The 24,585-nt window shown below is 33.2% G+C and overlaps 4 protein-coding genes across 6 annotated transcripts in view; 2 read left to right on the forward strand and 2 right to left on the reverse strand.

Annotated features, from left to right (window-relative positions):
• Nucleotides 1-28: 28 nt before the first annotated feature.
• LOC105432206 (WD repeat-containing protein 36) lies at nt 29-3,557 on the forward strand. The gene is made up of 3 exons (XM_011646904.3): nt 29-1,892; nt 1,961-2,238; nt 2,642-3,557. Exons 1-3 carry the CDS (start codon nt 359-361, stop codon nt 3,485-3,487), a joined length of 2,658 nt encoding a protein of 885 aa, XP_011645206.2. The 5' UTR covers nt 29-358; the 3' UTR covers nt 3,488-3,557.
• Nucleotides 3,558-3,648: 91 nt separating this feature from the next.
• Nucleotides 3,649-6,056, reverse strand: Ndc1 (Nuclear division cycle 1). The gene has a single exon (XM_011646905.2). It carries the CDS (start codon nt 5,794-5,796, stop codon nt 4,060-4,062), a length of 1,737 nt encoding a protein of 578 aa, XP_011645207.2. The 5' UTR covers nt 5,797-6,056; the 3' UTR covers nt 3,649-4,059.
• A 762-nt stretch (nt 6,057-6,818) lies between these two features.
• LOC105432208 (trafficking protein particle complex subunit 12) lies at nt 6,819-9,215 on the forward strand. Its single transcript, XM_011646906.3, has one exon. The coding sequence runs from the start codon at nt 7,226-7,228 to the stop codon at nt 8,810-8,812; it is 1,587 nt and encodes a 528-aa protein (XP_011645208.2). The 5' UTR covers nt 6,819-7,225; the 3' UTR covers nt 8,813-9,215.
• Nucleotides 9,216-9,399: 184 nt separating this feature from the next.
• The window catches only part of zfh1 (Zn finger homeodomain 1), a 28,895-nt gene continuing 13,709 nt past the window's right edge, over nt 9,400-24,585 (reverse strand). For 2 of the 3 annotated variants that reach the window (XM_089084338.1, XM_089084339.1), the window contains exons 2-9: nt 22,648-22,967; nt 21,455-21,595; nt 20,861-21,155; nt 19,956-20,314; nt 19,178-19,528; nt 17,489-17,812; nt 17,257-17,419; nt 9,400-16,667 (exon numbers count right to left, since the gene is read on the reverse strand). In XM_089084338.1, the coding sequence (XP_088940464.1) occupies nt 16,474-16,667; nt 17,257-17,419; nt 17,489-17,812; nt 19,178-19,528; nt 19,956-20,314; nt 20,861-21,155; nt 21,455-21,595; nt 22,648-22,967 (2,147 nt within the window). In that variant the 3' untranslated portion in view covers nt 9,400-16,473. Of the gene's footprint in view, nt 16,668-17,256; nt 17,420-17,488; nt 17,813-19,177; nt 19,529-19,955; nt 20,315-20,860; nt 21,156-21,454; nt 21,596-22,440; nt 22,623-22,647; nt 22,968-24,585 lie in introns of those variants that run through there. The other variant, XM_089084340.1, reaches the window with a different exon arrangement.

The raw sequence follows: 24,585 nt of genomic DNA on the forward strand, positions 1-24,585 counted from the left end.
GGCTTAAATCATCTATTGTAGATCGGGATTTAAATCTCATTGTAGAACTCATTTAAGTCTGCAAGTCAACTTGAAGCTACAAATGTTTGGAAGCACTGTTTGATTGATCATTTGATAAAATTAATAAAATTCTTTGTTCTGATTGATCGATCAAACTCTTGGAAGCATTTGACTACACTCAAAGAACAGACCTTAAAACTCTAGTATATTAATACTAGTTTATATATAAAGAACAAATTTCTTGTTTCTACGTAAATTGTGATTTCAAATATGGTCGCCGCCTGGTCACACCACGAGAAGCATGATTATATATTATAACCTCTTTTGAATCCGATCCGATCTTCTCTTGAAAAACACGATGGTGCAGAGTAGAATATTCGCGCGAAATCGAGCGCTTGGATATGTTAGCAATCATATACCTCTGGTTACGAGATATATCCTCAGAAGAAAAGAGCATTATATCGTCACATGCGTGGGCAAGGAATTTCATACTTATGGATGTAAACACTTCACTCTACTGAGCGTCTCAGGTATGCACGCCGATGATATTACCTGCCTGGCTACGGACACATTTCACGTGTACACGGCTAGCGTGAATAATATTTACGCGTGGCGCAGAGGGACAGAATTAAAGCATACCTACGAGGGTCACGATTGCGCGATCCATATTCTATTACCGTTCGGTGCCCACTTGCTCTCTGTCGATGAAAATAGCACTCTAAAGGTTTGGAATATCAAGGATGAAAGTCTACTGCTGGAACTGAATTTCAGTAATAATGTTTTTAAAATAACTGCGTTGATGCATCCCAATACTTATGTAAACAAGATTCTGCTGGGCAGTGAACAGGGTCAGTTGCAACTATGGAATATCAGACTGACCAAGATGATCTATACATTCAAAGGGTGGCAAAGTAGTGTGATGGCATTGGAGCAAGCACCCGCAATAGATGTGGCTGCTATAGGTTTGAATAATGGCCACATTATTTTACATAATCTTAAATATGATGAGACTGTCTTTGAACTCGTGCAAGATTGGGGTCCTGTAATATCCATCAGTTTTCGTACAGATGGTCATCCTATCATGGCGACAGGCAGTCCAGGTGGTCAGATTGTATTTTGGAATCTAGAACAGCGAATGGTAGAAAGCCAGATGTGCAATGCACATGATGCAGCTGTCACAGGTTTGAGATATATACCTAACGAGCCTCTGTTGGTTTCGTCCTCACCTGATAATTCTTTAAAATTGTGGATATTTGATGTGGCCGATGGAACAGGCAGACTCTTAAGGATTCGAGAAGGACATGCCGAACCACCTACAATTGCTCGATTTTATGGAAACGATGGTAATTATATATTGACTGCAGGCGGTGATTCTTCACTTCGGCTATTTTCCACTGTCACAGAGATACTTAATAAAAGCCTAGGTAAAGCTTCGTTTAACAGGAAAGCTTCTAGGAAAAAAGGTCACTCAGTCGATGATCCCCTGTTAATGCCACCAATAACTGAACTTGCGTCTGAAGTAACGCGAGAGAAAGAATGGTGCAACATTGCAGCTACTCATTCCAGTTTAGGCATGGTCACTACATGGTCATTTCATTTACAAAAAATGAGCGATCTTAAACTACTCCCTGAAAGATTTAAAAATAATTACAATGCTATTGCGACCAGCTTATGTTTAACAAGATGTGGAAATTTCGTCGTAATAGGTTACAATACAGGACATGTTGATAGGTTTAACATTCAATCGGGAATCCATAGAGCGTCATATGGAAATGAGAATGGTGCTCATGTAGGTCCCGTTAAGGGTGTCATGGTGGATGATTTGAATCAAACTCTTATTACGGCCGGTAAAGATGCAACAATCAAGTTTTGGGATTTTAAACCTAAAAAAGGTACTTGTACCGCAAGAAATTATATTTTTTGCTTCTGAGTGTATGGCATTTTAATTCTTATTTCCTAGGTATGATTACGGCAAGAACAATATTAACACTAGAAGAACCAGTTGAATGGATACGATGTCACAATGAGAGTTCTCTTGTGGCAATAGCTTTGGAAAATTTTGATATCGTATTGATGGATCTGGATACAAGAAAAATAGTTCGACACTTTCAAGGACATAAGGGACGAGTAACAGACGCATGTTTCAATCCTGATTCTAGATGGTTAATTACAGCATCTATGGATTGTACAATCCGTACTTGGGATATACCATCTTCACACTTAATAGATATCTTTCAGGTAAATTTGATCTTAAAATCGTATATATTTTGAATTTCAGTTTAAATGAAAATACAAGTTTTACAGACGTAACTCAAACTTGAAAGAATATTTCAAATTTAAAATCTTTCCAAGAAATATTTTCATAACACAATATTGGTAGTATCAAATATATTTGCAAATTTGGACAGAAAAAAAACTTGAATTTTTTGTTTGACAAACATTAAAATATTTTAAATTTTGAAAAAGATAATAAAGCATTTAAATATTATTAATAATTTTTAGGATATTTTTCTCTAAATGATATCTGGATTTTTATATTTGTACTAAGAAAAATGCATTGGAAAATATTTAATAATTGTGTGTGTGTGTGTGTGTGTGTGTGTGTGTGTGTGTGTGTGTGTGTGTATCTTATCACTTTCAGGTTCCCGAAGCTTGTATATCTTTAAGTTTTTCTCCAACGGCAGAATTTCTTGCAACCGCACACATATATAACATAGGAATCTTCTTATGGTCGAATCGTATGCTTTATTCACATATTTCGCTGAAAGCTATTAACAAAGACGATATGATACCCGAAGTAGAACTTCCCGGATCTTTTGTAGAAAAAGTTGACGAAGATGATGTTGCAGCCGAAGAACCAGATTATATATCTCCTGATCAACTTGACAGCGATTTAATAACTATGTCTGCTGTGGCTCAATCGAGATGGCAAAATTTACTCGACATCGATATTATTAAAAAAAGAAACAAGCCAACGCAACCACCCAAGGCCCCCGAAACTGCGCCATTCTTCTTGCCTACGATTCCCTCATTGCAATTGCGTTTTGATTTCTCGGATGTTAAAATTAACGAAAACACTGAAACTGTTCGTGTTCATCCAGCCGTACAAAATCTTACTTCGTTCAACAAGAACTTACAATCAGTTACCGATGATTTTTCGGATGTGATAGAAAAATTAAAGACAATGAGTCCTAGTAGCATCGATTTTGAGATTCAATCATTATCTCTGGATGAGACTTCTACCGAATTATCGATGCTGCAGTTTATGAAAATGCTTCATCACATGATGGAACGACAGACAGATTTTGAATTATCACAAGCATATTTAGCAGTGTTCTTAAAATGGCATGGTACAGCGATATCAGAGAATGAAATATTACATAATTATTTACAAAAAATCCAAGAGATACAAATGAGAAATTGGTTTACATTACGTGAGAAATTATTTTACAATTTAAGTGTTGTACAAAGCTTAAAAAAAATGTAATGTAGATGAAGTATTGCATTTTTATATCATGTAAATATTTAATAATTAAAATTATTAAGTAAATAATAAATATAGTGTTTTATTATATATTTCCAAAATTACTTCTTTTTACAATTTACATATTATTCACTTCGAAAATTACTAATAAAATGATTCTCCAATTTTTTGGAACAGTATTTGTTTATTATCTATACATACGTACAAATCTTATAAATTATTATTGAACAACTATTAAGTAAAAATATAAATTAATATTAAGAAATATACTCGATGAAAATGAACCTATATGTTGCACCTATATGTTGTTTTGTATTTTTTACATATATCTGTATTAATAAACTTAAATATCCTAATACTTTAATGTATAGATATTTTGGGCTATATAATTTTTAATACATTTTGTTCTCACAAATATAAAGTACAATAAAATATAACATTAATATACATAGGTAATTAATGAAAAAAAAAATAATCCAATAATATATAATATAAACTTAAAATACAGTACATTTTACTAGATCCAATATCCAATAAGCTATATCCATCATGACAAAAGATAGTTTATTTACAAACTATTCTTTATAATTGAGGAAACTTTGCAGTTGTTCTATCGTTGAAGGCTCAAGAGATAAATCATTGATATAAGGCTCAAAATTTGTAACAATTCTGTACAAACTACGCTTAATCGCACTTCGTAGAGATGTAAAAATTTCCTTAATCAATTTATCATCCATTAGCATTTTCCTTGCTAATACAGCTGACTTTTGCAGTTTGTCTAGCGCCTGCTTCACTGATAACAAAGCGTTGATAATCGTTGGCACATCTTTTTGTACAATACCATAAGAATCTTCGATCAGTGAAAAGACAGTTAAAGATGAAATAGCTTCGGTTGCCCAGATCATTAATTGACCATTATGTAAGACATAACGAATCTTATTATCGTCTTGTTCGCCAAAAATATAATTAATAAGTGGCTTAGAGAGCAAATATGCTATGAAAGCTTCCTTTTTCTGTTTTATATATTTTTGAATAAATGGACCACTGTAAGGAGCCATTGTATCTGCTTCCACTGGTAAGGTTGTTGCTGGTATTACATCTGGTACCAATTTCCGCATATGATAAATATATTTGCTTTGTCGAGCTGGTGGACCTTTCGTTGTCAACATGCTTGCACTGTGGCAGAATAATTTATCTTGAGATTTTATAGATATTGCATTGAGATCTGACGAGAATTTATTGAGAAGATTTGTACACTTTTGCACTACGCAATTCCAATTGTATGGATGACCACCTGGCTGGCTGAGTGTAAACAATGTACCTCTTCTCATTTTTTCCTTTTGTGCTAAGGTGACCAGATCTAAGTATGCCAAGTGCTGCATTATCGGTATCTTATCCATTGACAGACCATCAATAAGAGTCATTTCTGAACTATCAACATTGTATGCGCCACTCAAGCCAAATTTAAACTGAGTCCATTCAGTCAGATATATCTCAAATAATATATATGTGTTAGTTATTATAAATATAAATATAAACTGATGAAGCCACAGTTGTGATATCAGCGACAAATTTAGCAATCTAGATATAGTATTCAAAGGATTGCTCCCCATGTGTATAGAAACAACAGATAAGAATGCTTCATGACAATATGCCCTTATAAAATAATAAATTGTCATGTAATATAGAGTCGACCACATAGAAGAAATTATCAGTGTTGGAAACATGGAAATGATTCTTTGTCTTATTCGGAAGAACTTGTATTGTGCTATGATGGGAAACTGGAAATATTTTCTACTGGAATCACCAGTCTTGATAAAGAAATACAATCCACTCCATAAACCACTAAACAGCAAAAAGTAGTGTTCTTCTATTAGATGTGATCCATATTCGATGCTGTAGTCCGCAGTCGAAGAATTGTAGCTTCCTCTCTTTAATGACAAATGCAGCCAGACCAGAATACCACCAATGACAATGTACAACACTCGCAGAAGCAAACTTTGAAACGTGAAGGTTGTACGCAGCTTAGCGAATCTGCTTTTGTAATATGGTAGTGGATGCAGATATCTCTTGCTGCAAAAAAAACCTTGCAGGATGGTCACCATGGCAAGAACAATGAAGTAAGCCCACATTCGTGGTGACGTTATGATGTGCCACGTTTCTTCAAGCCAGCGTGCATAATCCATGCTCAGATTCGTGAACGGGACGAGGCAACAAATGAGAAATAATTGCAACGTTATGCTTGTGACAATGGCCAAGATCATTCGCTGCATTAGCAGTTCCCTGCAGCCCTTTTTATCAGTGTCGATCATTGTGATGTAGTAGAAACCGGTTAACCTCCGTCCTTATGTTTGATTCTCGAATCTCTATCGTTCGTTTCGCCAGATTCCATGCAACAATAGTATTTTAAGTTCCGATACGCGATGCAACGTTACTCATCACGGCGTCCACAGACTCCGCTAAAAATTATATTTCTTTCGTAATTATTTACCCGGTTAGCACATGTGTACAGCGCAAAGAAATTTTAAATAATTTCAAATGTCGCAACCTAGCATAACCCTGTCGTAAGCGACATTAGAGGTGCGTTCAGAACACCTGAATGCTCAAGTAAGGAGCGTCCCATTTGGCCAGTTGTAATTGGACATCTTGGGATCGATCATGTAACTTTTTCCTTAGGGCGGAAACGTGAAAAGTTTCACGTGAACTTACGATCATGTACAATTTTGCGGGATCATGTAACTCTCTCAAAAAAGTAAAAATATGAAATTTTTTACGTGAACTTTTTCGCCATATACCTCGGTGGCGGAAAAGCGGAAATTTAGGGAATTAATAAATATGCTTCAGAATTAGAGAAGATTAGGGCTGTGTCTCTTGCTGCGCTAACTTTGTAAATAACTGTCATTGTATTGATTTCATAGAGGATCGTTTTGACAATTGTGTATCAAAAAGTTAAAAATATTATGATGTAACAGTAGTATAATAGTATTAATTTTTGCTCTTATGTTGAAAAAGATAAATAGTGAAAAAAAAATAAATTTAAAATCGTTAAAATTAAAGGATATATATTAATAAATTGGTAATATAATTATGTAAAATAAAGTTTTATAAATATATACATTTTATTATCTTTAAAACATTTATGTTTTTAAATTATAATATTACAATTTAAGATTAATGTAATTAATGTATTTGAAAATAAGTGGGAATAGCCGAAAGATGGCGGACCAATCAAAAGTTGCTTTTTCGTGGCCAATCTGATTATAGTGTCTCTAAAGTTACAGCTAAATCGGGGATATGTCCGCTCTCAGGCTTCTCTTTGCTTCTAAACAGAAATGCATTGTTCGATGATCATGCGAATAAGACTTGACTACCCGCCTGGTTGACCAGTGGTGAATGGGTGGAAATTAGGTGTGAATAACCTCAATTGTGCGGAATAACTTTTTTGTCGATACCACTGAGAAAATTTCAATAATTTAAACGTGGTAATGCAAAGTATCATTCGCAGAATACTTTTCGAAGTTTTCTGTAGAAGTTAAAATAGAATCTTGAAAAAAGAGGAGATGCATCCGTAAATAAAAAAGACGAGAAAAGGAAACGTCAAGTTTCACAACTGTTTGAAGCATAAGCTGATGCTTCTTTTATTAGAATAATTCTTGAGCAATTTTAATATTTATGTTCTCCAGGTAGCAAATGCACGCTCGATATTTAGAGTAATAATCTAATTGTGACGCGGAAGATAGAATGGCGGAAAATAATGCAATATTCAAATCGAAGGATGAGGACACTGAGAACAGCGGCATGGATATCAGTCGTTATTTGAACAGTGCGCCGCCCACAATCTTCGATGAAATCGCTGCGTTTCAAAAACCGAGTTTCTTTGATATACAGTCGACCTCCACGAATCAAGTTTCGGATTACGGTCTCTTGTCCGATGGTGGATCGACGAACGTCTTGGATGCGGATTCCCTACGTATATCCACAACTTCACTGCTGGATGCCGCAGTGGATCGGGTTGAGCATAGCGCGTTGAACGACGCCTACAGGGATACGTGGATACCGTCAGAACATACACGGAAGATATTACGATCCATTGCAACAACCGCGACTGGCGCAAGTCATCTGGATCGTGAAAATCTTACCATGCCTGGATTGGCAGTGCAAGGTGACATGCCGGATTTAATCAAGAATACCTCAATCCATTTTCTGGGTGAGGATGAGAACATCCATCGAAATGTACTCACAGCATCTGATGTGACGCAGGATGAACGTGGTCTAAGAAATTTGATACAGGCTGGTTGCTATCGAGCAGCGGTCAATCTATCCGGTAGACTGCTGGCTATCTATGCTCAAGGTTATGGGAAAATCAATCAGCCTAGCAAGCATACGCCCCATTCTCTGCAGCTCTGGTATACAAGACTGGCATTATTGACCAAGTTGAGGCAGATAGATGTGCTGGAGAACGAGTCAAAGCCATTTGGCAATCTGGACAAACCTGATATGTATTTTACGTTTTATCCAGAATTGTATGGTACTAGACCAGGTTCTATGGCATCATTCGCATTCAGATTACTATTGGCAGAAATTCCATCTTATTATGGGAAACCAAAACAAGCATTAGACAATTTGTATAAACTGTTGGCAACTGTTAACCAAATTATAGCTAATTTTCAAGCTGGTTTTAGTAGTGAGGGATCTCACGCAAAAGTCAGAGAATCCGATCAACAAGATGCTGTAAAATTATGGACCGCTAGGAAATCTAGAATTCTAGTCTCTATCATCAACTGCGCTATCAGCATGAGAAATTATATACTTGCGATAGAGATATTGGAAGATTTATGTAAGCTGCCCAATTGGACTGCAGAACAAATAGGTATTTTAAGATCGGCCATAGGAAGAGTGCATTTGTTTCTCGGCGACGTTACAGCAGCGGAAAAGTTTCTCATTCGTGTTAATAAGGGAGAAAAGACAACGAGCGTCAGAGAGCTGGTGGACAGCGGCTTAATGGCGGTAGCGCAGAATGCTTTTCAGGAAGCTTACAACTGTTTTCAATCTGCCTCGGCGATGGATCCATCTAATGTGATGCTGATTAATAACATGGCAGTGTGTTTGTTATATACTGGTCAACTGAAAACGGCTGTATGGTTATTTGAGAGCATTATTAACAGAAATCCATTGAAAAGTCTGCAAGAACCAATCTTATTGAATATGTGCACGTCATATGAATTGCATATGACGCACTGTAAGCAACCAAAATTGCATCTATTACGGCAGCTAAATAGATACAAGGGTGATGCGGCCGATATTCAATGTTTAAAACTAGCAATGTAATATTAGTCATGAATTGTCATTGTTAATGTTAACACATTGGGATCCGATTTCGTAATATAAGTATACAATAATAATAATAATAATAATAGAGTATTCAATGCGAGCAGTCGCGTCATCTTTTTTAAAAATTTAAATTATAAATTTTATCATTTTTAAATTTATCAATTTTTTTTTCTTAAAGACTAGGCCGAATTAAGCTGGACTTTATTCTATTTATTTTATGATTAATTTTCTTATATTTGAAAATGTGACCACTGCTGCATTTTGATTAAAAAATTTACAAATATTTTTTTAAATATAATTGCTCAAGTTGTACTTGGGATTGGATCACAAAGCGTTAAACCTCAGGGAAGATGTAAATGTGATATTAATAAGAATAAAAATATGTTTTGTTAGACACAAACTCTAAATTTTTTGCTTTTATTCTCACATTACGTTATTGATATATAATATACCATTTATCATGTTACGTTTTATCAACATTTTTGTCTTGTACTTTAGCTGACTATCTGGAAAGTATTGCGATCGTGTATCTCGAATTTCCCTCCCAGGGTCATCAATCACACAAGAAACACAACAGTGGGACATCAAAGTAAAATAGCCTTTATTACATCGTGAAACGAGGACAATTTAACGAATGTTCAACAATTGCTATAGTTTTCTCTTCATCTTACACTCTCTCCCTCGCTCTATTTCTCTCTTCTTTTTTTTTTTTATTTGCCCTTTCGTTCGCACGTGTCGCTATACACGTGTGAGTTGCGCACATGGTTTTCCTCTTTCACCATTTTTCAGTTTTCCCGCTTTTTTATTACGTCTTTTATTAATCGAAAGAATACGAGTGCCGCAGCGCGCATTCGAAAATATATATTGTGCAATAATCCCCCCAGTAACTTTTTTGCTCTTGCGTCCGTAGTATGCGGTTGCTTCTCAATCGTTTTTTCTGCACGTTGGTCTCATGCTTCCAATTTCTTTCACTGTTTCCTCGTTTTCCCGTTTTCCTATGGTTTTATTTTTCTTATCTTTATTTTTTAAACTGGCTAATTTACTCTTTCTCTCTTTCTTTCTTTTTCGCTCTCACTTTCACTCTCTGTCTTTCTCGCTTTCTTTTATTATCGCGCGATTATATCGTAGCACATATTATTAGATTATCAAATTCCAAAACTGCATTCTCTCTCTCTCTCTCTCTCTCTCTCTCTCTCTCTCTCTCTCTCTCTCTGCTCTCTCTTTCTCCCTGCAGAATAAAGGCACGAACTGGCGGAAAAGTCGGCCTAACTGTATAATATTTTCATTTATTTATTATGGATGGAACTTCGTGTCACAATACATTATTTTTCTTTATTTCCTCTCTTTCCCCACCATCGTCCTATGGGCTTTACGACAGTTTTAGCCCGTTGAATTGTTAGTGCCGCGAAAGTTAACGACGTAGTGAACGCAGCGCAAGAATCTCCGCATATCAATATATATAGTAATTTATTTATATTATTTTAATTTATTTATTTATATAATATTAACTTGTGTATTACTACACATCTACCTCGAATGCCCATTGTCGACGATCGAATTAGTATCGTCTTTTATTAATTAGATTAATGCAAGTAACTTTAATTCTTCTCTTATAGAGCACAATATATTTATTTGCCATAATAAAGAATAAATGGAAGATTTCTCGCTCAAATATTTCTCTTCACTTTCTCTTACGTTGAATTGGATTATTTCAAATAAAATTAATATCGAGAAAAACGAAAATATTCTTATATAGCTACAATATTATTATAATAAATATTGGAGTCAGAATCATAATTATAGAATTTGACAGAGATTATTATTTTTATTAGAAAATCAATTTTAATAATTTATATATATAATTATATAATAATAATTTATATAAATAAATTTAATTTAAATCAAATTTTAAACTTATTATGTGCGAAATAATGTTTTAAATTATTTTTTTACATTTAATATTTCATAAAAAATTATAGTGCAAATTTATAAAAAAAAGAATAAAAAACTTACACATAAATATTGCTTTTTAATTCAATCTTGCGCTGTTTATTCTATTTTAAATTCAAAAATAAAGCACATAAATATAAGTAATATATTGTGTATATATAATCTGATTTATTACAAAAAATATAAAGCTAAAATATAAAACTAAAATAATTTTTCAAAATAATTTGTGTAAGAACAGTTTTCATATATATACCCTATCAGTAATTATCTTTTATATCGTTGTATAATTATTTCGTTCTTATAATTGGCACAAATTTAAATTTTCGCTATAGGTGCAAATAATTCTATTAACATGTTTCGATAATAATTTACAATTTCGACCTGAAAAGTTCAAAACTACGAGAAATCTTTAATACACGATTATAATTTGTTTTAAATAATTTGAATGAAACTTATTTGAGAAATATTAACGTTTATAAATTCTGCGGAATTTTGTTACGCGGCAAATATCTTAAAAATTTACATTAAAAATTAATTATAAAATTACATCGCTCGGAGCTTGCGCAACGGGCACTACATTGTCAAAGAAGCCTTCAAATTGTCCCTTTCTCTCCTCTTTCTCTCGTTCGAGTACGTTCACACTTCATCTTATTACAATAATATCCACATCGCTAATCCTGTCAATTAAATGTAATTGTATGTATATATATATATATATATATATATATATATATATATCTAATATATCTATATATATAGTATATACACAACTGTGTATATAATATATATATATATATCAATTTATATAGTAAATTTATCTTTTTTTACGTCTACAATATATATATATATATATATATATATATATATATATATATATAATATATTTATATATGCTATAGTGTATAGTATGCGCTTACGCCGCCTAATCCCTAAAAAAAAACAGTACATTATTGTCTGCGGTATTTTTTTGTTTTCGAGTATTCATATAATATATATACAATTCACATTTTTGGTATTCATATAATATAATAAGTCAATGAAAAGCTCAATGGCGTGACCATGTAGTATTCATTGAGTACAATAAATCTGAAGATCCATGCGCTTCGCGATACTCCTTGTATAATCGATTCAACGATCTCCTTTGCAAAGGATGAGAGAGGATATATTTTCCGTTCTGTTTTTTAATGTTAATTTTGTTATAAAAGAACGTTGCATTTTGTCCGTTACCGATCTAACAATACAAAACGCGCAAGTAACCGAGAATAGCATCGAGTATAATTTAATCAAGGAGGATCGTGAAGATGACTCGGTTCTCGACGACAACGTCGCACTAACATTTATGTAATTTTTCGTTTATCCTGGCAACTAGGCAAGCTCGGTCGTTCACGGAAGGCATCGTATGGTGCTTATTAAATCGTTGCTTCAACAATCATAACAATTTTCATCGCTTTTATCTTTTCCCCGCTTATTATGTTTGTTTCTAGTTGTTATATCTTTATTGTTGTTCCTTATTTCTTTTTTTTCTTTCTCTCTCCTTTTTTATTTCGTTATTGTTCGTTTATCGGGAGATAATGTCGATGCACAAAAGCTGGCGCGATTTACATTACGCTTTAACTTGGTTTCTTTTCATTATTTAGTAGTACGTACATATATTGAGGCAAGCGGGTCGCAAAAGCTCCCGAATCAGAGGAAATATATACTTTATATATATATATATATATATATATATATATATATATTATCTATACGTATATATAATATTGTCTTCGTAAAAGTTTTCTGCCTTCTCATCCTGATCTCCTAATCCGTTGGTCGTGAAGTTATTTAAAAAATAAAAATATTGAAATTAAATAAACGATATAATTTCGTTAAGCTCAGAACTCTTGCTTGAACCTATCAAAATTATACCATGACCTATTCTTAGGTCAAATGCGCAAATACAAAATAGAATAACTCGAACACTCATTACGTACTTTTTTACGTATTGATTCAAGAAGAACAAAAGATTACAGACAAAATATTTTCTTTTTTTAAACTTTTTTCTCTTTGGAGAGAGTGAAACTTACATTGAGAAATTAAAAAGAAAAAAGAAAGATAGGAAAACGTGAAACAAGAACAGAAAAAAGTAAGCGCTGAATTACTATCGACTGGATATACAATTAGTTAGGAACGATTTATCGCTTGTAACTAAATGCAATGCTATTAAGAATCACTCGTTGCATATTGGAGATTGTAAAAAAAAAAAAAAATGAATGGGAACGAGTGAGAATGGTTCGTAGCGATAAGAAGAAATTACGGCAATTCTATACGCCTGTTGTCAGGTGTTGTAAGGAAGAGATCCGTTGCAGCCGAAATCATCCGCTTGATCGATTAGTGTACTATGTCACGCGCGTCTCCGCGTATATAATATTACATTATAATTATATAAAAATATATTTCTTAATCATTAACACTATAATAAATGAGTATTATAAGCATTATATCTGCACATTTTTTTTTTATCTTTCTTTTCTTTTTCCTTTCTCGCATAGTGATAGTGGTAAACACGATGCCTGTCGCGGATAACCGAAGCTTCTACACGCACGAAACGTCGAGGAAGTACAACCGTGACGTACCGGTTTGCCGTATGCCGCGCGCACGCACACACACCACACTACACACACACACACACACACACACACACACACACACACACACACACACACACACACACACACACACACACACAACACACACACAACACACACACACACACACACACACCACAGCACAGCACAGCACAGCACAGCACAGCACAGCACAGCACACGAACACACACGCTGGCACAAAATTTCAATAATACGGTAATATCTGTATCTCATCTTTCTTTCCGTTATTTCCTTTTTTTTTTTTCTTTATCAATAACAATATCACTTATCACTTGTAGTACTCGTGTAAATAAAAAGACGCATAAACTGTTATAAAATACATTCTCGAGTATTATCAATCTGTAGAGTATGTATATATATATATATGTATATATATATAATATACGTCCTTATCTCTCTACGCGCGTCCGAACGAATAAAATCATATAAACGTCGTAATATAATAATTTTAATAGTACAATATTGGAAGCATTTAATATCATACTTAGGTGTTACGGTTTATTTTCGGGCCTCGGATTTCGGTGAAGAGATTATTGCGAGGTTTCGGTGCACGTTTCGTGTATTTCGCGTCGCACCTTTTCATACGACACGAACGTACAAAAGGCGCAAAGAGACGGCCGAACGTTTCCGGTCGAACGGGTCTTCCTTTAGACGTCTCTTGGATACGTTCTTTCTCAAATTTTTTTTTTTTTTGTATTATTTGCGTTACATCAAAATCTAATTTCCAAACTACTAATCTCTGCCATGCAAAACGTACGTGTCGCACGTTTCGACAGATTTCTTGTGCTGTCCGGCAAGAGCGAGGTCAGGGTTCTGATGAAAGGTGCCACGCGGTGCTATTCGTTGCAAGAGGGTGCAAAAAAGCGATAAATAAAATTAGGAGGCCCTGAGAAATGGATCCTCGCGGAATGTGTAGCGCATTTCACGATGTAATACGTATTTCTGATCTCGAATAGTAATCACGTTATGCAAGAATAACGCGTCGTCAACTTGCCACTTTGTAAGTACAATAGTAAAAAAAAAAAAAGAAAGAAAGAACTCGCATGACATCGATCACCGACCCGCATGGCCCTTAAATCCCACTCGCCTGTTTCGCTTCTTCTCTTTCCCTTTCGCGTTCTATACATATATAATAATGTATAATAATAATATATAATAATAATAATAATATAGCCTGTTTTCTTCGAATGAAGTTATTCATTGTAAGGAAGTGGAACAAGAGATACTAATCTCCGTTTTTTTACGATCGACGAAATTTCTTAATGTTAAGCTCAATTAACAGCTGTATCCCAGACATATTTGATTCGGTAAACTCAATATATCCATATTTACTCGCGTAGAACGAGCACTCGTTATACACTATGCGCGATTTCCATTCTTATATTCGAATTTATTGAAACCTAAGTCTTGGAAATCATTTATCATAGACACATGACACGTCGTTTCGCAGAGATTAATTGTTTAAAAACATTCTTTACTATCGAATCTAGCTCGTATATCAATAGATTAGTTTTGCGAATGGATATCGCGCTCCATATGCGGACGTAGCTAACAAATTTGTACATTAATTAGTTTCCTTATTATTGTCATGGTATATATAATATTTTGTTAATAAAAATACTAAAATATTATGTATATTATATTATATATATATAATAGATTATTGCATTATGCTTTTTGGTACCGTTACATGCGTTTGGTTTATTTGTCAACGCGTTTGCCGCGAGTAGTTTTCTTTTCGGTTTATATTCACCGGTATATCTTTTTATCTTTCAAATCCTAAAATAAAATTAGTAAAATCTCTAAAGCCAGTTTTTTTAGACGATACAAGATGAGATAATATGAATATCTCTTATCTCAATTGCGAGATCTAACATACGACCATTTAATATTCCCAATTTTGTATCACCTAAACCATTTTTTATATTTTTCTTTTTTTTTCCGAAGTACGAACCGACGAGCAATAACGCCATGGCTTTATAATGTGATGTCGCACAGCATCTTAGGTATATATTATACTTATAGCTTCACGAAACATCGCGGCGACTCTTAAAGTTTATGCCGCGAGAGAGTATAAAGGCGTTCTAGCGTTTTCTCATGAAATGGGATTCTCGAAAAACTCATACGTAAAAGACGTAAACAAACTCATACGTAAAAGAGTGAAATTCTAAACATAAAGAGAAAGCGTAGACCTATATAGATAACCCAGAAAGCAAAATGTGAGCAATATTCTAGTAATTTATTCAGATTCAAGTAGAATCTGCGACAGATTGATTGCGTCCACATTAAACTCATGTTCTACCAGTAGAACCGACATAATATGACAGCAAATCGCTAGTAGATACCAAATAAATATCTGCTATATAAATAAAAGTAGTAAAGAACGGATTACTACTCATTTCATACTTTTTAATTCATTCACAATCTTTAACTTGTCATTTTCTAAACAGTATCTTATAAATAGTATAGAGAATTGAGGTTTTGAAGACGAGACCCACCGACTACAAATTAACCATTCTTATATGTCTCGTGTTTCTCTCTTTAACAATTTGAATAGAATATATTATTTAAATGGTTATGAAATAGCAGATTTTGTTCGGTTTCCGCAGTCATTCTGCTGTCCTGCCGTTAGAAGATTCTGTTATATTTTTGCTGGCATTATGGAGACGTAATAAAGTCTGTTTTCGATAGATTTGGCTATCTGGGAGACTGCATATTTATATGCGACAGCAGGCGATGACATTGAAGGACAGAGATATACGTGATCAAATGTTCTCTCTGTCGCACAATGCTGAAGGGAGAATATAGGGAAATATAAGAGTTGAAGAGAGAGAAAAAAGAAAATAATGAGCATTTTTTTAAGATAAAAAAAAAATGATCGCTTTTTCTTTTTCCTTCTTTCCACCAACTGGACAAGATATCTGACAAAGTTTCTGTTGTCTTTCTTATTAATGTTTCATACTTCCTACGGAAGCGTGCAGTCTATCTATATAAGTCCATGGAGAAAAAAAATCTAATCTAGGTAAGCGATCGAGCCTCGGATGAGTAGGCGAAGTACTCCTATTCTCTGTAGGGCTTGCAGTAAGAATAACGATGATTCATATGTTGGCTATAGGAGCCGGAGTGGGAAAAGCGCTTGAGGCACTTGGAGCACTGGAAGGGCTTTTCGCCGCTGTGCAGCCGTTTATGTTCAGTCAGATGATGCTTGTGCTTGAACGCTCTTGGACACTCCACGCATTTGTACGGCCTTTGCCCTGAAATATTTATCAATCGTTTTGTTTGCATTCGCTCAATGACAATATGACAGAGAGTATAGTAAAAACAACAAAAGATTTTACACTGTATTAAAATTGCTTGATTTTTTATTGAATAAAAATGATGTGATAATATTGATAATTCTGTTTTTCAAAATCATTCTAATAAAATCTTATTTCCTTCGACTAATTTTTTTATATTTCTTCTTCTTTCTATTTTAAATTAAATCTTAATCATGAGATATTTTGTTTGGGTATTTTACTTGTACTTTAAATTATATTTATAAAAAACGCTGTAAAAAATTATTTCTGTAAAAAAAAAAGTATTTCCGTTTTATTAACCTTTAGAAAAAAGGAAAGGATTATTTCTTAGATTTTATAGCTTTTATTTAAGTAAGATTTTATTTAAGATTTATTATATCTCATTGGATTTCTTTTCTCAATATTTAACACCATTCCAGCGCCATAATTCTCGTTTTGTACGATTAAATAAATATTCTGATTTAGATTTCTTTATTTTGAACAATTGCTCTTATTGCACAAAATTGTGGAAGTTTGCACGACAACATTACAATAACAGTAGACTTACCGGAATGTTCATACTTGTGTCTCGTGAGGGAACTGTGTTTGGAAAATGTTTTCTCACACCGATCACAGAAATAAAGACCCTGCTCATTTTCCGTTGCTGTAGGGGTTATTTCCGATTGTGGTGCAGCTTCGTTCTCGCCCTTCGCGTTCGCTTGACTTTGGTTCTAAAAGATACACAAATTATGTATCGTTTATAGACTTTCAAACGCATTGATTTTATTTTCTATTATTACCTTTGTGATTACCTCTCCACTGGAGGGTGTATGCTTAGCTTCAAGATCAGTAGCGGTCTCTTCGTCTATAACTAATGGCGAATCGTCGAGGTCATCATTATCGGCAGTTGGAGCTGCATTATCATCCTTTTGTTCACAAGGAGACGAAGTATTTCTACTTGATGTATCACTTTCTTTAATTGTCGATATAACAAGAGCTTCTTTCTTCGATAAATCTAAAGGCTGCTCGATAATAGTCGGATTCCCGGGGGGTGCTAAAGGTACTAGAGCTGGTGGCATTTTTGATTCTCTTCGATCCCTAGCACGAGAATTTTGGAACCAAACCTATAAATTAAATAATTTATTACATTTATTACAATTATAAAAGTTTAATTTAAATCTTTTCTCTTAAAATTTACCCTAAAAATCATAATAGTTATAGAACATAATACAATATTAACATATACAAAGAATTGTATGTGATTTCCTTTTTTTATTAATTCATTAATGTCTATTATAAAATATAAAATGTAAAATATAAAATATATTTGAAATTTTACTAACTATTTAATAAAATTTCAAGAACTTTAAAATATATGAAAGCAGTTTATGACTTTTCATTATTTTAAATAAATGTCAAATTATGACACACACACACACACACACACACACACACACACACACACACACACACACACACACACACACACACACACAAAATCTCTTAAATAAATTTGATAACACAATAAATTGAATTTAAAAATACAATAAATATGATATATTTTTAATTCAATATTTAAGTTCTTATGGCAATTTTATCTTACATTATAATGTGTATTATGTTGCATGATAATTAGTTGGTTATATATCCGATCATTAATTACTTTCATTTGTGCTAAATAAAACAAACAAGATTAATTGTCAACAAATGAAAAAAATTAGCTGGCTTAACCTGACCTATCTGGGCTCAAAATCAGGAAGAATATAATGCCTTCTGAGAAATTGGATGGCACGAACCCAATATTACCGTATCATACAAATGATCATAGAATATGAATGCTTTAAATATTACCTGCACCAGGTCTTCCGCTTGCGCACACTGCAAACAGTCGATATGGCGCAATGTACGTTAGAAGAATGTCCCATGTTAGACAATAGATATCATTTTGTTCGAGAAATGGAAGACTTTTTTAAAGTCATTATATAGGTAAAGGAGAAAGCAATGTGACAGCGATAGGTGTCCAAAAGAGCGCGGCAATTCCGGACGAGTTTGACTAAAGGAATTGTCATAGGAACTTTGGAAAACAGAAGAAGACAGGAGAGAGAAAGGGGAGAAGAAAATTTTTTGATTTTGATGCGGTATATAGGTATATATTATGAGTAGGCGTGACTTATCAGAATGAGGATCTTAGTTTCCAAGATTGAAAATTCTTGAAGTATTATCAAAGAGGCGGGATTTTTAGTTGGTAAGAATCTGGCACAATCTTGAGATGCAAGTTCTAAATTGTTTATGAAGGTTTCCTTCTCTTTCCAAAAGAGAAAAAAAGATAAAACAAAAGAAAACCTAACAAAGATCTTTTAAAATATGTAAACAGATTTATAAACTTATAAGTTATAATAGTAGATTTATAAAAATTTTGTTCGTGTATTGTTTTAACGTGTATTTTAATAATCTTCAATTTAATTTAATTAATCTGTTATTTTGCGTACCTGTACGACACGAGTAGGAAAATTGATATAATTAGCGATCATAGTGATCTCTTCCTTTTTAGGTCGCGGGTTGATGGCATAGTAACCTTTCAGAACGGCCAGCTGTTCGTCGTCTATGAGCGATCTAGCTCTGACCCTTCTACCATTGTCGTTGTGAGTCTGGTTACCTTCGTCCTCATCTTCCGAATCCGCCTCAGAACTATCTTCTACTTTTTTCTTAGTTGATCTCGATGTTGGTTGATTAACATTCTCAAGCTTCGCGGCTAAACCTTCACTTTGCGAATCATATTGGTCCATTGCGACCCAATCTGGACAATGTGTCATCTCACTAGACATTTCGCTATCTTGATCCTATGAAGAGAATTTCAAGTTGATTTTAGTTTACAAACAGAATATGTTTATTTCTCTGCAACATAGAGAATTTAAATAGAATAAACAATTTGCTTAGATTCGACGAATTTATTTCAATCGTCTTTTATCATTTAAATTAAGTTTATTAATCAATTTTATTTTTGTTTAAAAAACAACATTTTGTATAATTTATATTGTATCCTCAATTCAATGTCAGTCATTCGATATATTATTCTTTACTTAGGGAATTTATGGAATCTTTAATAAACGCGACATAACTAACAAATTAAAAAGTTATACAATTATTACATTTATCAAATTTATATATATCACTTATTTCTTAATTTGTTGTGAATTAGTGCTTTCTTTATTCATAGATTAAATTACAAATGAAATAAAAAAGATCGATAAATCTCTCGTTACATACTTGATAATCCTCTTCAAACTCCCGCTTCATCGTGGCCGGAGACGTGGACAATTTCCGCACATTCGCTTCAAGCAACTGCTTCGTCACGGATGTATTTACGGTCTCTAGAATTCGTCGAACAGCATCGAGACCCTGCAACGGATCTGTTGGTGCGGGTGACTCCTTGCCCTCAGTTCCTTCCGTTCCCTCAGAGTCCGCTGTCGATGGACTCATCACTTCCCGATGCGTCTCAATCTGCTCGGTGACATGATCAAATCGCTTAGTATGCAATTGATTCAGCAGCTTGCCTATCGAAGACTGCAGGAAGTAATTTCCGAATCCCATCATGTGAGGCAGCAGAGTTGGTACATCATAAACACCTAAGAGTTAAACAAATCAGAGATATTAAGAATAAAATGTTTACATTATAAGCTGTCATCCACGGATTCTTCGATGACTCTCATTAAATTATTCTTTAGCGGAAATGAAGTCATTGAAGTCATTGATACAATCAGTTCAATTGTATCAATATCAAAGTTAAGGCATTCAAAATTAGGATAAATAAAGTTTAAAATTTTAATATATATTTCTAAATATAAAAATAGGTGAGAAAAATGCGAGTTAAAAATTTCGTTCATTTTTTCATATTAAAAATAAGTTTTAATGATCAAAACTTTGATTAAAAATCTGCAAAAGAGTAAAATTTGTTTATTTTTAATTAAAAATTATTTTATTATCTATTTCCTATCTAAAATTTAACATTAAAAAAATTTTTTATTTTAATTATTTAAAATAAAAATTTATCATTGTCTTGATATTTATGAAAAACTTGTCCAAAGACACGTCCGTCAAATGTCTAGATGAAAACAGAGTATATACAACATGTATATTTTAAAAAGAAATATTGACTGTTGTGATAAAATTACCTGTTCCCTCTCTTTGAATTTCCTGATATTCTGAAGGTGATAACTTCGGTAGAATCGGCAGAAATGTGTTATTGTTGGCTGTCAGCAGATCGACATCACGTCGTCCCGATAACGTCTGTGCCTTCTTCTGACTCCGATCGACATTGCTTATGGTGTTCTGCCTCGACTTTTTCAGATTCATTATCAAGCACTTTTTCGCCGTCATGTGGCTCGAATACGATCCAGAATGAGAAAACCGCTTACCGCAATTGTTGCACTGGAATGGCTTTTCACCGCTATGAATACGCAGGTGTTCCTGCAAGAAATACAAAAAAAATCAGACTAAAGTTAAAAAATATCTTCTTTATTTTCTTTTTTATTTTTTTTTCACTCAGATAACACACAGAAAACATAAATTTCAACAAAATAAAAATAGATACATTTATTTTTATTTAAATATTAAATTATATTTAAAATTTTTAATATGTATGATGATGAAGATAGAGAGAATAATATATAAAAGACTAATACGAGAACTAAGTAGAATATAATAAAATAATATTGCGTTTTATGCTTTTATATGCTTATCATGAACTTATTATGATAACAATATACCTTAAGGTGATGCTTGAACTTGAAGGCCTTTTCGCAATGAGGACATTTAAATTTTCGTAAAACGGCACTTTCATCATGGCTGATCATGTGCCTCTGCAGTCGATAAACGTTGGCGAAGGTTTTGCTACACACCTTACAGGACTGCCAAATGATTGAAAAATTTAATTGTACAAGATGTATACCTGCTTTAAAAATATCTTATATTGCTAATACATTAAAATAGGACACACACTTCATTCATGAAAACATTTTTCTTTGAGAGAACTATGCAACGACAGACCAATGACAGAATCATTTATCTTTTATTTTTTATTTCTCAAAAGAGAAATTATTTTTTCAATTCACTGGTTAATCAATTCACTCTTAGAAAAAATATGTCGAAAAAGATATTTATTTTAATTGCATAAATTATATGTATATTTTTTATCTATAATATATTTCATTATAATTTATAATCTATCGGTATAGTTCAAACTTAATATATATGTGAGAAGAATCGAATAAAACAAATTTAAAATTCGAATAATTCAAACATTTTGAAATAATTTAATATAATCATAAGAAAAGCGTAAGAAAAGTTGTAAGAGAATTATATTATTATAAAACCATATTAAAACCATATTAAATAATAATTAAAAAAAGATAGCTAAAATTGAAATAAAAAAATAGCTTTGAGCTTCTTCAAATAAATATCATAACATTAGATATATGACAAGCTATATAATTTGTGTATATTTATATCATTGAAATCGCATGCAATAAATTATTTCTTTACAGAAATTATCTATTTGATTATTATCTATTTGATTATCAAATTATCTATTTACAGAAATATAATTTATATTTACTTATTTATTTATTTTATAAATTTGCAAATGTCAAACGTTTCTTCGTACCTCACATTACCAGTTTACAAGTTGCCGGTATTTATACGTTTATCCTGTCAAAGGAAACAGCAATTTAAAAAATAAGACATGTTAACCTACCACCCTATCTACAGGCATTTATGTCCCTCTTCCTCCTCCGAAAATCGCGTGCGAAGAGAGACGAAAACGGCGCCTCTCGGCGGAAAGCTGACTACCGCTTTTGCGGGGGTATAATCGATAAGCCCGCGCGCGGAACGCGACGAATAAAGGGGTCCTCTCCTCCTCCGACGGAATGTGTGTCCTTGACGGGTCATTGCGATCACTCACCACTTGGGAGAACTGGGCGTTGAGATCGTGCTTGTCGATGGTACAGGACGTTTTGTGCGTGTCCTCGAGATGAAGCTGCAGGACACGAACGTCCCGACAGAGGATACCGCACTGAGGGCACCTTTCGCCACCCTGCTGCTGCTGCTTCGCGGATGATCCGCCCTCGCTGTCGCCGCCACCACCCACCCTCCCGCACGCTTCTCCGCTGCCACCACCACCACCATTGCTAGCAACATTTCCACCTCCTGCGGTTGGCGCTCCACCCGCGCAACCTCCGCCTACCTCCGTATCTACGACACCTGCGTCGTCCTCGCTGCAGCCTGTAACAGGCGCACACGTGGCACGGCTTTTATATTTCATCTCGGCGACGCGCCATCGCACGAACACACGGATCGAACCACGCATTAAGTGTCGGTAACATCCGGCAAGAGGCGTATGCGTATAATTTTTACGCGTTTTTAAATAGTTGTTCTCCAATCAATTTCTTTAAAATTTTCTACCGGGAATCAAAGAGTCTCGTATTCAAGATTCAATGAAATCAATGTTAAATTGTGTGTGTTTTTTTTTCAGATTTAAACTAACATTTTCTTGAGAACAGAGTTGTATCGGAATTTTTCAATGTCACTTCGATGTGACGCGTGCGAAAAGAAACGTGTTTGATGAACGTGAATTTCGTAATAGCAATACAGATAAAAAAACAAAAACAAATTCGATGAGTTCAATTATCAAATCATGAATACAGGATGTTTTGTATGAGTAAATAGTAAACATAGTAAACATAATCTCTGTTTACTCGTACAACATAACGGAAGACAGATGATATAAAGTCATGAATTTTCACATCATCATTTACGTTGTAAATTGAGTTTAGTTTAGTTTTCTTTTTTATCAATTCTAATTACCAGATAAAGTTCGATTTATCCAGTTTACATTTCGTAATACGAGTATCGCGAATAAATAATATATTCCGAGATGGTAATCTGATTCAATTTTAATCAGGGATTGAAACGCATATAATTATACTGAGATTTCAGATTTGATGTCATAGAGAGACAAAGATAATCCTTTATATCTATTTATAATAGTATTTGGAATGTAATCAACCTAAAACCTCTTTTCATTTTCATTCTTTATCATATCGATATTAATTATATGATACATCTATAATGTTGACATCACTTCTGTATATAAAATATCTAGCTAGATTATTATCAAAGATATTTAATGTGACAAAATCGATAAAAATGTCATATTTTGGAAAAATAATATATATATTATTTTTGACATACACACATAAAAAAAGAATTCCAAATAGTAAAATACATAGAAGAATAAAAAAATAAATAATAAATAATAAAATGATTTTAGTTAAATACTTAACAAACAAAAAGTTTTAAACAAAAAATTATTCTAATGGTATATTATATATCATACATTATTCTAATGGTTTATTACATAATAATTTGTACATTATTGTACTGAAGATCTAATAGCGCGATCGAAACGTCTACAATTATTATTCCAATATTAATCCTTATTAATATATTTTATTTACACATTAATAATTTGTGTCGGCTCAGTATAGGCATTCTCTCCTTTTTTCTTTTTTAAATATATATTCTGTGGCATAATCAACCCTCAAAATGTTCTAAAATTTTAATTTATATTCATATCGAGTTACATGCCTAATGATATCATCAAATATCTAACAATTATCCTATTATAAATTCACTATATATCATTATGTATAATTCATCATATATTCCTATTATACTAATTGCAAATTCATGTAGTCAATTACATGTCTATTAAAACATTAAATGATTAATAGTGTAATTAAATATTCGATACATAGTTAAAATTTCTTTAATGACAAATTGATCTCATTAAATAATTAATAATTTAAGAAATTTTATATATATATATATATATACATAT

This window comes from Pogonomyrmex barbatus, unplaced genomic scaffold (assembly GCF_055798465.1).
Source record: "Pogonomyrmex barbatus isolate J1 unplaced genomic scaffold, ASM5579846v1 scaffold8, whole genome shotgun sequence".
Taxonomy (NCBI): Eukaryota; Metazoa; Arthropoda; class Insecta; order Hymenoptera; family Formicidae; genus Pogonomyrmex; species Pogonomyrmex barbatus.